The sequence below is a fragment of the Pelmatolapia mariae genome, linkage group LG10_11 (assembly GCF_036321145.2).
Source record: "Pelmatolapia mariae isolate MD_Pm_ZW linkage group LG10_11, Pm_UMD_F_2, whole genome shotgun sequence".
NCBI lineage: Eukaryota > Metazoa > Chordata > Actinopteri > Cichliformes > Cichlidae > Pelmatolapia > Pelmatolapia mariae.
Window position 1 is genome coordinate 61399962 of NC_086236.1, and position 14018 is coordinate 61413979.

A 14018-nucleotide genomic window follows, 5' to 3' on the forward strand; every position below is an offset into this window, starting at 1 on the left:
GATTTGCCCTTGGTAGGGTCCCCCAAGGCAAATTGGTCCTGGGTAAGGGATTCTGACAACATCTATGATGAATAAATAACAAGAAGCACTCAGAGAGTGCATTGCAGCTCACTCTCTGGCAGTAGTTACTTTAAAGGCAATAGTATTATAATTTTTTAATAAGTTACATTTTGTTTTCCTTGTTCTTTTTAAATCTACTTTAAGAAGTTTGTAGTGCAGTACAAATCAGATATGGGTGGCATGATAGATGTTTACATTGATTAAAAAACATTATGGAGGAGTAGGTAATGGAAAAAAATATTTTTTTAAAAATAGACATGAGTAATTTGAGCTTTTTATATATTATTATACTACAATATTTCTAACTAACTAGGTACTGCTTCCTCTCATCTAGTATAGTGAGGGTGTGCTATGAACATCTGGCAGAGTTCCCAGTCCACAAGATCTTGAATAATCCCCTCTAGTAGAGCTTTGATTGCGTTACAAGTTAGGCTGGAAATATTGAGTCAAAGCGGACCATGCTCCACACCACCATTGCTGAGCTGGCTGCATTGAGAAGTGACTACAAGGTCCTTGGTGGATCCTGCATCCACCAGGAGGTCCTGTGGGGGGTGTTCCACTTTGGTGGCTTCAGGATTTCATGTTTGTTTTTTGTGGAGGATGTGGCTCTGTTGTATTCATCAGCTATTGACCTCCATCTTGCACTGGAGCTATTCGTAGCTTAGTATGAATGAGAATCAGCATCTCCAAATCTGAATCTTGAATCTGAGACTGAATCCACGCAGCATCCACAGAGATGTGGACACTGTATGGTCTGCAGGGGTGAAGAGAGAGCTGAGAGTGAAAGGGAAGGTGATGATTTACCATTCATTCAGCCTTTCTATCCTTGTCTATGATCACAAACTCTTGTACGGTGTACATTTTAGGACACCCTCAATGATACAAGCAGCAGAAATAAGCATTAAAAGAAATGAGCATTTGAATAGGATGCCTCGTAGGAAAAAGGTTTTGGGCTTGTCCTACTGGTGGAGGCCTGGGTCAAGACCCAGGACTCACTGGAGATCCTGGGATCGAACCACCAACCTTCTGATTAGTGGCTGACCTGCTCTGCTACCTGAGCTACAGCCACATTGAAAATGAATGAACATGAACAGCTGGATAGAGGTCAAATTTAAGGTGTCTTTGATATTGATATGGATCTTTTTTGGAGCTCCAATTTGAACATTTTCTGGTCCATCTACATAGTAAAGTAATACAAACAATAAATGTATTCATTGCATTTAAAAAAAATACATTGCTTGATTAAATATGTTGTCAGTGGTGCCAATATTGTAGTTCAGTATTGTATGACCATACGTGTGAACAGTGTAAACTGAACAGCATGTTACCTACAGTTAACAATCAGAACATATGTCGCTCCATCACTGTTGACGGGGTTGCTGATATTACAAAAATATTCTCCTTGGTCTTTCTTCTTCAAAATGTTAAAAGTCAAAACTCTGTTATTGTCAGAAAGGGTCATGTTGTCAGTCAGGGTCAGTTTGGAGCCATCCTTCATCCAGTTTCTGGTAAAGACTGAGCCAGAAGCCTCACAGATTAAGCTGACAGAGGTCCCCTCAGCTGGCAGGTTTGTTGAAGATTTAAGCAAGATTGAAGCACCTGATAATTTTTCTGTTTGCCAAGAGATAGATTTTTAATAAAGAAAATGCACATAAGGGTTAGAAACTAACAGATGAAAGACAGGTTTATTTGCTTGCTGGTGATGCTGACAAGACTGAACAAGACTGTGTGATCCTGTGTCAAAACATGTAAAGCTGAGTATTGCTAAATATTATTACTCTTTAATGTTACATCCTGATGATATGGTTCTTTGGCTTAACTATGTTGTAGCAATGATGACTTGCAATGCTCTGACACGTCAGAAATGAACTAAAGACTTTATAACGTTTTTGGTGGCTTACACAAAATGTTGTAATGTTAGGCTACTCGCGTATAGCTCAATATATTTTGTTTGTGTTGTAAATCCTTCGTTCTACCTGAGCTTCTTTTCCTACGAGCTATTTATCTCTTCTGCATGAGAAAAAATATCAGAAGTTAAAAGCCTTTTCTCCTTTCATTTTTCCTCCACAAATGTTTTTTTAAATATATGAAAGTATTATCTGAGCAAAGTATTCGCAGAGAATGCATAAATCATACATTTTTAACAGTAAATCAGACTTACCCAGTACAGTGATGGTTGAAAGCTGAGATGTTTGAGATCTCAGAGTTTTGTTGTTAAAGGCCTGACAGCTGTAGTTTCCACTCTGACTCATCTGAACATTCATCAGTCTGAGCTCTGATCCAGTGTCAGGCAGCTGATCTCCATTCAGAAACCAGTTAAACTGGGCAGGAGGTCTGGATCCAACTGAACAGGTGAGGCTGATGTCTGACCCTACAGCAAAGTATTCTTGTGATGGAGATAATATCAAATTTACATTTTCTGGACCATCTAAATGTAGAGGGAACAGAGAAAATTTTTATTGTATAAAAAATGTATAAGTATATTGCATTCAGTTTTCCTTGGTTAAAGGAAATTGTTTAACACAACTACATGACTCCAGATTATGTTACCAGAAAAATAACCTTATCCATCCATCTTTTTGTTTGCTTATCAGACACATCTAATATTCAGAAATCTTAAATGATATCACACTAACATCTATGATGTTTGTGTGCAGATGTTTTCAGATAAATTACTGAGCATTTAGTTTAGTAACTCACAGCTGATGGAGAGGTTTACTGGATCACTGGTACCAGTACTGACAGGATTAGACACATTACACCTGAATGGTCCCTGGTCAAAGCGGGTCACAATGATTATAGTCAGACTGGAGCCTCCATCAGTGAGCTGAACTCTGTCACTTGCTGTAACCTCAGAGCTGCCGTTCAACCAGAGGAAAGAGGTGGGAGATCCAGAGGCAGAGCAGGACAGAGAGACAGAACCACTGAACTCAACCAAGTCTGTGCTGCTGGAAGTTACCAACACATTGGAGACTTTCTCTGTGAAAGAAAAACAAAATAGTTTCATTGTTGGCATCAACAATAGAAAGTAAGCATTAAAATGATTGAAATCCAATTCTAGCTAAACCATGTCATGACAAGGATTGTATATTATATAAACAACCTAAAAAGAAGAAATAAGCAAAAATACATTTATCATTAAAACATTTAAAGAAGTACTGTACCAATCAAAGCCTTGAAATACTTTCATTCTCATAATTTAAATATCTACTGCCTTTAAGTGACTATTCTGAACAGAGTAAATAAGACAAATTGAGTCCTCAGACCATTCTTTATAATATGCTGGTCAATACTACATTTAAATAAGCCATTCAGTTTCTTACAGCCACTTTGTAAAGTTTGTAATATCACAGTCTGAATAATATCACAAATTATTGCAAGAATGCAGAACAAAACATAAAGACAATGTACTAATAATTACAGGTATTTTTGCACGTTTAATATAATGTAAACTTGTTTAAATATTGCAGAAAAAATTACACTGTTGGATTTCAAGATCTGCTCACCGTGTATCTCCAAAGTTGTATGTCCAACATGGTTTGTGACATCAGCTTGTGTAATGCTAACACGGTATTCTCCAGTGTCATCGAGAGTGAGACTCCTGAGCTGCAGAGACCCAGTAGATGGGAAGAAGGTGATCCTAACGTCATAGCCTGGTCCAGTATTGTTTGCTAAGTTAGTTGAGGTTATTATATTCTTAGAGATATTTAACTTCCAGTCCACAGTTAGAAACGGTGTTTCTGTTGGAGTCAGTGTTGTGGTGAACATCACCTTTTCTCCTACAGCTGCATTCAGTGGACCATCAGGCAACACACCAGCTCCTTCAGTGAAAACTGCAGGAGACAAATTGAAAAGTACATAAAACATATGTTAGTCAAACAAATAAAACAATTGTGGAATATATGCAATGAAATACGGCAAAGCTGCGGAGTTCACCTTATTTTCATTAGAGGTTGAGCTTTTCCAAATAATACCGCACATATTTCTGATCGAGTTTCAGGAACTCACTCAGTAAATGCGTGGTTATTAAACCAGCTGTTGCTTTCAGTGAATTGCTGCTGCTCTAAGTCTTTGGCAAACATCCAAAGGAAAATATAACCTTTTGTAAAGAGACCATAAGTTCTACTGAACATCATAATTTTTGAGACTTACCTGCAAATGCCACTAAGACAATAAGAAGCTGTAGTAACAAAGCCATTAATTAAATATCTGTGAAGAGTGCAGCTAGGAATGTTCAACTATCAAACTGACCACGAACCTACTGACTCAATATGGTAAATGAAACTCTACTTAACCCTTTAAACCCTATAGTATTAACAAGATGCAGTGTCAGTTTCACATGCAAGTAGAGTCATAAACTTTTTTATAAGCTGATCCACTAGAAAACTTGCACAATGCCTCCCTCATGTGGTGTAACTGTGTTAGTGCAAGATATAAACATTTTGAAGTTAATATAAAGATGTTGACATCGAGTCACAGGATGTTTTTCCGAGTAATACAATTACTGTATGTGATCAGCACTTAATAACGGCCCAGCAGACTGTTACTGTTGTTCGCAGAATCCCAGACAAGCCATCAGGCTTTTCTGAAACGCTTATCCAACTAAGAGTCACACACAGAGGTTTTTCCTATCCCACCTGTCGCAGGGTAAGAGGCTCAAAAGTGTAATAATCTAAGTTGTGATATGTCAGAGAAACAAAAACAAGACACTATCACAGAAGACAAGATCAGAAACCTTATTTCACGACTGACACTTTTAAGACCTTGTACATGAGCAGAAGGATTTTAAATTGTATTCTGGATTTAACAGGGAGCCAGTGAAAGGAAGCCAATATAGGTGAAATATGCCCTCTCTTTCCTAGTCCCTGTTGGTACTCTCACTGCAGCATTTTGGATAAACTGAACGTTGTTCTGGGAGTTCTGAGGACATCTTGACAATAACAAGTTACACTAGTTCAGACTAGAAATAATAAATAAAAATTCTAAATAAAAATACAAAGCTTCCTCCGGCTGCATCAGCTACAGAGCCCAGGCTAGCCATGGGTTGTTGTTTTTTTTAAATACTCTATAGAGTATTTAAAAGTAGAATGGGAGGGAGAGCCTTTAGCTTTCAGGCCCCTCTTCTATGGAACCAGCTTCCATAGAAGGGATTTGGGAGACAGACACTATCTTTACTTTTAAGATCATAGGCTTAAAACTTTCCTTTTTGCTAAAGCATATAGTTCGGGCTGGATCAGGTTATCCAGAATCCTCCCTTAGTTATGCTGCAATAGGTGCAGGCTTCTAGGGGATTCCTATGATGCATTGAGTATTTCTGCTTCAGTCACCTTTCTCACTGACTATGTGTTAATAGACCTCTCTGCACTGAATCATTACTGGTTATTAATCTCTGGCTCTCTTCCACAGCATGTCTTTTATCCTGTCTTCCTTTGCCGCCCCTCTCTAAGCTTGGTTCTGCTGGAGGTTTCTTCCTTCCCACTGTCGCCAAGGTGCTTGCTTAAAGATAAACCATAAGGTAAACCAGCAATTGGTTTACCTTACAATATAAAGCGTCTTGAGGCTACTGTTGTTCTAAATATGGCACTGTATAAATAAAATTGAACTGAATTGAATTAAATTGAATTGAAGTTTTTATAAGGATTGTGGCTCAGAGTTTAAGTATACCATCAGTCTACAAACTGACTTCTTACCAAACTGATCCATGTTATCTGATCAGGAAAAACGTATTCCTGTGTGCAATATTCAGGTTACACATAGTTAAACATGAACTAGAAGTATTCAACAGATATATCAAAGACTGCAATATAATGTTATTCAAACAAATTATTTGAGGACATATTAAAAGTAAAAATTAGGAAGTAAAACTTTAAAGTAATATGAGCAGACAGAGTTTTTTCTGCTTCATCGAGCACTGAAAGCTCACCTGAGATGGAACCGAAAATGAAGAAGTATATCAGAAGTATATCAGAAAATGTTTCCATTTCTAAAGCAGTCCTTCACTCTTTGCCTTTTCCTTTGCTGATACCAGTACATGAATGTTCATTCAGTATATAGTGTCATAAGGAAGTAACATTGTTATTCTGAAACTTCCAGAACTTGTTAATCATTAACACAGCTTTCTATCAAATGTTTGTTGTTTTCTTCTGTACTGTAACAGCAATCCAATATGGAGGTGTCACTTGGAAGAATTCAACATGATTTATTGTCAGACAGAATTTTCAAGAATGAAATCTATTTGCCAATTAAGTCTCCAATGACCCATCATGGCAGAACAGAATCCCAGTAGTGATAGAATTCAAGACAGAGTCTAGACGCTGTTGGTGGTGAAGATCAACCAATATTATGGCAAAAAATACAATAGACACGCCGGTCCATTGTGTCCATTTCATGCTATGCCTCTTGTTGAGAACAATAGATTAATGAATATACATTAGAGTTAAAGAGACTATAGTTTGGGATTGCATGTAATATTGCAATATGGCAATTAATGGGTGAAATAATACAAATAGAGGAGATTCCTGGAATTGGAACAAAGAACTGGGTTGCAGAACAGCCAACCCCCACCCCCAGGACAGAAAGCCACAGGTACAAGCCTGGGGGAGGGTCACCCCAGGGTGAAGCGCAGCGAGAGTAGTGGAAGACTACTGAGGAGGGCTGCCAAAGGGCAACACCCCCCCTTACTCTATAAAGGTGTGTGAGGAATAGGGCTGCCACAAACGATTATTTTGATAGTCGATGTCTAGTCACCAATTATTTTTGCGATTAGTCGACTAATCAGATCCTGCATCCATTGGACGTACAACGTACAGCTTATTGCACCAGCATGCATCTGCTCTCATATAACTATCATTAGCTTAAAGATTTAAGTGTTTAAGGTATGTGCTAACTAAAAATAAAGACAAGATGATAGTTTATTGAATTTAAATGAAATTTGCAGATTGTTTCAGTGGAGTTTAATAAATGCAGACGTCTGCTCCTTGCTATTTAAAATATAACAGGACACCGGAGTATATTCTCGAGCATCTCACACTTCTGATAATCAGTTGTCTGCTTGACGTTTATTCAGCTGTGTAAAAACTATAACTTTAATCTCAGCCAAACCGATTTACTCAGGAACAAATAAAATACTGAAAAAAGCGAAACAATAACATTTTTAAGTTGTCTAAGTGACTTATATATCATGTTTAACCTGAGTAGCGAAAGACGGTGGTTGGTTTGAAAACGATTTGCCGGGAGTCCAGTGTTCTCACCGGCTCTAGTGAGCCTTGAACCCCGGCTAGCTATCGAGCTGGTGGGTAACAGACGTCTCCGAAAACGTCAGGGCGCTTTTGAAAATATGTGGTGTCTTGATAAACTGAGCAGATATTTGAGGTTTACACAGTTACATTCTCGCCTGAAAATATGTTAAACGTTTATTTTGTGACCCAGAAAGAATAATAAGAGTAATATTAAAACTAACTAGCTGCCGCCATTGTTGGAAACTGAGCAGGGCCGCGCTATGAATTCTGGGACACAGCTTCTTCTTCGGGGTTTAACGGCAGCTGGCATCCTTGTACATGCAGTGCTGCCATCTTCTGTTTTAGTCAGTTATTACACTCTTAAATCCTACTACTTATTCCTGCGTCTTTTGGGATCTTACAAAGCTTCAAACGATGTGTCGACTATTAAATTAGTCGACGATTTTGATAGTCGACGTAATCGTGACTAGTCGACTAATCGTGGCAGCCCTAGTGAGGAATAGTCCTCAGATCAGCCTTTAGAATAGGACTGCAGTGTGCTGATCTCAATGGGTAATAAAAGGATTTTGTGAAACTCTTCAAGATTCTTTATTTGTCACGTGCATAGTTATACAGAAATAACACTCAGTGAAATGTGAACTGATACGCTCCTCGACTGTGCGAAAAAGAGAGACAACTTTATATATGTCACGGGTCGTGTGCGGAGGCGAGGAGATGACCCGCACGCAGGACTCTTGGTGCAGAATGAGGAGGTTTATTGGAAATGGAGTGAACAGATGACAGGATGGCTGGCTGAACTTAATGGACTGGTAAACTAGCTGGCTTACTGAACTGAACACGCCACAGGAACAACATCACAGGAACATCAATGACACGACACCGGACTGGTTGAACTGAGGAACATAAATACACAGGCTGAGTGATGAGAGATTAGAGACTGGTGAGTACACAGCTGAACATAATGAACTAATGATAAACGGGAAGAGGACTGAACATAAAGCACATGGACCAAGGCTAACACAATAAAACAGGAAGTGAAACAGACAGAAGATAAACAGTCAACATGAACTAAGAATACTGGGTCAACGACCCAGAAACCCTGACAGTACCCCCCCCCTCAAAGGCCGGCACCTGACGGCCAAAAGAACGAAAAACCAGAACAGGGAGGGCGGAGGGGGCCCAGGACAGAGGGACGGAGCCCAAAACAAAAACAGTTCAGGCGGCGCCCACGTGGCCAGTGGCTGAGCTGAAACAGTTCCGGTGGGCGGCCGCGAGGAAGACGGCGCCGACGTTGACGTCCAGAACGTGGCTTGGGCGGCCGCAGGACCAGGCGAAGCGGGCGCGGAGGCCTCTGGCTGAGGGCCGGACGGGGCGGCCGGGCCGACTGGAGTGGGGGCCGGACGGGGCGGCCGGGCCGACTGGGCCGGGGGCCGGACGGGGCGGCCGGGCCGACTGGGCCGGGGGCCGGACGGGGCGGCCGGGCCGACTGGGCCGGGGGCCGGACGGGGCGGCCGAGCGACTGGGCCGACTGGAGTGGGGGCCGGACGGGGCGGCCGAGCGACTGGGCCGACTGGAGTGGGGGCCGGACGGGGCGGCCGAACGGAGTGGGGGCCGAACAGCAGGTGAGGCTAATGGATGAGCAGAGGTTGGTGAGGCTAGCGGCTGAGCTAATGACTGAATTACTGAAGGTGATAAAGCTGCAGCCTGGGCTAGTAAAGCTGGTGCCTGAGCAGGGGACACCTCAGCTAGCCTAACCAGGGATAGTGCGAGGGCGTGAAAGGCTGGATCAGGAGGTGGATGAGGAGGTGAAGTAGCAGGTGGACCGGTTAGCTCTTCCAAGCCTCTAGGGAAGTCAGGCTGGGTTCTAGCTGCCCTCAGCCTGGGCGCTGGGACAGGCACGGGAGGTGGCTGGACAACAGTCACCCCCACCCGAGAAACAGGAGCGGGTGTGGAGGTAGACTGGGTCGCAGCTGCCCTCGTCCTGGGAGCTGGCACAGGTGTGGGTGTAGGCTGGGCCCTAGTCATCGGAGGAGGTGAAACGGCTGAAGAGGAAGGCCGAGTCTGGGTCACCGTGCTGGTATGAAATGGCTGAGTGATGGGTGTGGAAATAACGACTGGGTGAGTGATACTGACTGGTCTATCCGGTTTTATTCTGGTCTTTCTGCCATCACTATTTACAGTCTTTGGGGGAGCAGAACAGAAAAAATCTTCCCAGTCCACAGAATCCTCCAGGAGGGAAACATCCCATGAATCAGAGATGGGTTCATCGGTGGTTTTGAATGAGGAATCGAATGAGGGTGGAAAACAGTCACTGGAACTCACCACCGGGAATCGCGGGAAATAGTCCATTTTCTGGCGGCGTGTGCGCCGCTTCCCCCGTGAAGAGGAAGCGGCCGGGGTAAACAACGAAGCCTCTGGCGCGGTAGCCTCTGTTGAACCGAGGTGGGAGGCGTAGCCGCTGTGCCATGGCGAGGTTGGAGGTTCGGCGAATGAGGCGGCGGGTGTGTGAGCGAGGAGCGGAGAGGCGAGAGAGGAGCGGCCGCAGCGCGGCGTGAAACGTCCACTCTCCGCGGCGAATGCTCCGGTGCAGGTGAGGCAGCAGGTGGGGGAACGCGGCGTCTCCGAGGCCCGCCCAGAGCCAGGCGAGTTCCCTCGAAGACGTGCTCTTGCTCCGCGAAGAGCCGCTGTTTCTCCTTGAGCTTCTCCGTCCAAATGGAGAGCGCTGCCTCCTGCCGCTCAAAAAGGTCCGAGTCCGCTGGGTCAAAAGCTGGTCGTGTCATTCTGTCACGGGTCGTGTGCGGAGGCGAGGAGGACATGACCCACACGCAGGACTCTTGGTGCAGAATGAGGAGGTTTATTGGAAATGGAGTGAACAGATGACAGGATGGCTGGCTGAACTTAATGGACTGGTAAACTAGCTGGCTTACTGAACTGAACACGCCACAGGAACAACATCACAGGAACATCAATGACACGACACCGGACTGGTTGAACTGAGGAACATAAATACACAGGCTGAGTGATGAGAGATTAGAGACTGGTGAGTACACAGCTGAACATAATGAACTAATGATAAACGGGAAGAGGACTGAACATGAACTAAGAATACTGGGTCAACGACCCAGAAACCCTGACAATATACAGTGAATGAGTATATACAAAGATGACATTATGTGCAGCAAGTGGGTGAGTACATCAACATAAACACAGGTTGGAAATAAACTAACATTCCCTTTAATACTATAGGCCATATTACCCACGCCTCACGGATAGACTGACTGAGAGAACTAACACAGTACACTTTAGAGTTAGCCTAGCTTAGCACCCATTAGCTGCCTGTGCAGCTAACGGGTGCTAAGCTAAGCAGGCACACATCACATACTTACTTTGATCATTAACACACACTTCTCAAGGAATGACCAACTCTCTGCACGTAATCTGGAGCAGTAAACCTCAAGTGCCGTGACCACGTTCCTCCCTCCCCATTGTCTCTTGCATACAAAGCGGTGGGGTGACCTCTACTTTCATTTATCTGTGTAGCCAATTTAATTAAAAACTTTTCCATAACATTTTGTTTCATAGTGTAATCTTCACATCCTTTAACAAAAGCAGACTCTGTTGATTCATCTGCTAATTATATTCACAGTATTCATTCACTGTGTCTTTAGGGATTAGCTTGCTCAGGTTAGCTCAACACACTAATACAATGGCCTCTTCACCAGTCCCTCCTGTACTTTCTTGCTCAGTGTGTCAGATGTTTAGTTACTCCTCAAACCCCTTTAGTCATGACTATACTTGTAATAAATGTTTAGAGTCTGGAGGCCAGAATCACTGAATTGGATACCCAGCTCTGCACCCTTGAAAACTCCATAGCTAGCCTGGCCTCTGTAGCTGATGCAGCCGGAGGAAGCTTTGTATTTTTATTTAGAATTTTTATTTATTACTTCTAGTCTGAACTAGTGTAACTTGTTATTGTCAAGATGTCCTCAGAACTCCCAGAACAACGTTCAGTTTATCCAAAATGCTGCAGTGAGAGTACCAACAGGGACTAGGAAAGAGAGGGCATATTTCACCTATATTGGCTTCCTTTCACTGGCTCCCTGTTAAATCCAGAATACAATTTAAAATCCTTCTGCTCATGTACAAGGTCTTAAAAGTGTCAGTCGTGAAATAAGGTTTCTGATCTTGTCTTCTGTGATAGTGTCTTGTTTTTGTTTCTCTGACATATCACAACTTAGATTATTACACTTTTGAGCCTCTTACCCTGCGACAGGTGGGATAGGAAAAACCTCTGTGTGTGACTCTTAGTTGGATAAGCGTTTCAGAAAAGCCTGATGGCTCGTCTGGGATTCTGCGAACAACAGTAACAGTCTGCTGGGCCGTTATTAAGTGCTGATCACATACAGTAATTGTATTACTCGGAAAAACATCCTGTGACTCGATGTCAACATCTTTATATTAACTTCAAAATGTTTATATCTTGCACTAACACAGTTACACCACATGAGGGAGGCATTGTGCAAGTTTTCTAGTGGATCAGCTTATAAAAAAGTTTATGACTCTACTTGCATGTGAAACTGACACTGCATCTTGTTTATACTATAGGGTTTAAAGGGTTAAGTAGAGTTTCATTTACCATATTGAGTCAGTAGACTCGTGGTCAGTTTGATAGTTGAACATTCCTAGCTGCACTCTTCACAGATATTTAATTAATGGCTTTGTTACTACAGCTTCTTATTGTCTTAGTGGCATTTGCAGGTAAGTCTCAAAAATTATGATGTTCAGTAGAACTTATGGTCTCTTTACAAAAGGTTATATTTTCCTTTGGCTGTTTGCCAAAGACTTAGAGCAGCAGCAATTCACTGAAAGCAACAGCTGGTTTAATAACCACGCATTTACTGAGTGAGTTCCTGAAACTCGATCAGAAATATGTGCGGTATTATTTGGAAAAGCTCAACCTCTAATGAAAATAAGGTGAACTCCGCAGCTTTGCCGTATTTCATTGCATATATTCCACAATTGTTTTATTTGTTTGACTGACATATGTTTTATGTAATTCTCTATTTGTCTCCTGCAGTTTTCACTGAAGGAGCTGGTGTGTTGCCTGATGGTCCACTGAATGCAGCTGTAGGAGAAAAGGTGATGTTCACCACAACACTGACTCCAACAGAAACACCGTTTCTAACTGTGGACTGGAAGTTAAATATCTCTAAGAATATAATAACCTCAACTAACTTAGCAAACAATACTGGACCAGGCTATGACGTTAGGATCACCTTCTTCCCATCTACTGGGTCTCTGCAGCTCAGGAGTCTCACTCTCGATGACACTGGAGAATACCGTGTTAGCATTACACAAGCTGATGCCACAAACCATGTTGGACATACAACTTTGGAGATACACGGTGAGCAGATCTTGAAATCCAACAGTGTAATTTTTTCTGCAATATTTAAACAACTTTGCATTATATTAAACGTGCAAAAATACCTGTAATTATTAGTACATTTTATTACGTTTTGTTCTGCATTCTTGCAATAATTTGTGATATTATTCAGATTGTGATATTACAAACTTTACAAAGTGGCTGTAAGAAACTGAATGGCTTATTTAAATGTAGTATTGACCAGCATATTGTAAAGAATGGTCTGAGGACTCAATTTGTCTTATTTACTCTGTTCAGAATAGTCACTTAAAGCTAGTAGATATTGTAAATTATGAGAATGAAAGTATTTCAAGGTTTTGACAGTACTTCTTTAAAGGTTTTAATGATAATTTTATTATTGCTATTCTGTCTTTTTAGGTTGGTTTCAATAGTATATACTCCTTGTCTTGACATGGTTTAGCTGGAGTCGGATTTTACTCACTTTAATGCTTATTTTCTATTGTTGATGCCAACAATAAAACTATTTTGTTTTTTTTCACAGAGAAAGTCTCCAATGTGTTGGTAACTGCCAGCAGCACAGACTTGGTTGAGTTCAATAATTCTGTCTCTCTGTCCTGCTCGGCCTCTGGATCTCCCACCTCTTTCCTCTGGTTGAACGGCAGCTCTGAGGTTACAGCAAGTGACAGAGTTCAGCTCACTGATGGAGGCTCCAGTCTGACTATAATCAATGTGACCCGCTTTGACCAGGGACCATTCAGGTGTAATGTGTCCAATCCTGTCAGTTTTGGTACCAGTGATCCAGTAAACCTCTCCATCAGCTGTGAGTTACTAAAGAAAATGCTCAGTCTGAAAACGTCTGCATCAGAGTTTTTTTCTGGTGACATGATGTGGAGTAATGTAGTTGTGTGAAATAATTTTACAAGTACACAAGAAAAACTGAATGTAATATACCTTTACATTTTTCATATGGTTAATATAAATTGTCTCTGTTCCCTCTACATTTAGATGGTCCAGAAAATATAAATTTGATATTATCTCCATCACAAGAATACTTTGCTGTAGGGTCAGAAATCAGCCTCAACTGCTCAGTTGGATCCAGACCTCCTGCCCAGTTCAAGTGGTTTCTGAATGGAGATCAGCTGCTTGATACTGGATCAGATCTCAGACTGATGAACGTTCAGATGAATCAGAGTGGAAACTACAGCTGTCAGGCCTTTAACAGCAAAACTCTGAGATCTCAAACATCTCAGCCTTCAGCCATCACTGTGCTGGGTAAGTCTGTTTTTAAATAATTTATTATTTAAAATTTTATGATTCAAATTCATATTTCTCAAATC

General features: G+C 41.8%; 2 protein-coding genes across 2 annotated transcripts in view; one reads left to right on the top strand and one right to left on the bottom strand.

Moving 5' to 3' along the window:
* Window positions 1–684: 684 nt before the first annotated feature.
* LOC134635490 (carcinoembryonic antigen-related cell adhesion molecule 1-like) lies at window positions 685–5763 on the bottom strand. Its single transcript, XM_063484870.1, has 6 exons — window positions 5751–5763; window positions 3567–3893; window positions 2761–3039; window positions 2222–2488; window positions 1389–1620; window positions 685–814 (listed from the first exon to the last, which is right to left on the bottom strand). Exons 1-6 carry the CDS (start codon window positions 5761–5763, stop codon window positions 685–687), a joined length of 1248 nt encoding a protein of 415 aa, XP_063340940.1.
* Window positions 5764–10162: 4399 nt separating this feature from the next.
* LOC134635491 (carcinoembryonic antigen-related cell adhesion molecule 6-like) overlaps window positions 10163–14018 on the top strand; it is a 30146-nt gene continuing 26290 nt past the window's right edge. The window contains exons 1-4 of the mRNA XM_065471779.1: window positions 10163–10338; window positions 12376–12702; window positions 13223–13501; window positions 13687–13953. Coding sequence (XP_065327851.1) covers window positions 12441–12702; window positions 13223–13501; window positions 13687–13953 — 808 coding nt within the window. The 5' untranslated portion in view covers window positions 10163–10338; window positions 12376–12440. The remainder of the gene's footprint in view (window positions 10339–12375; window positions 12703–13222; window positions 13502–13686; window positions 13954–14018) is intronic.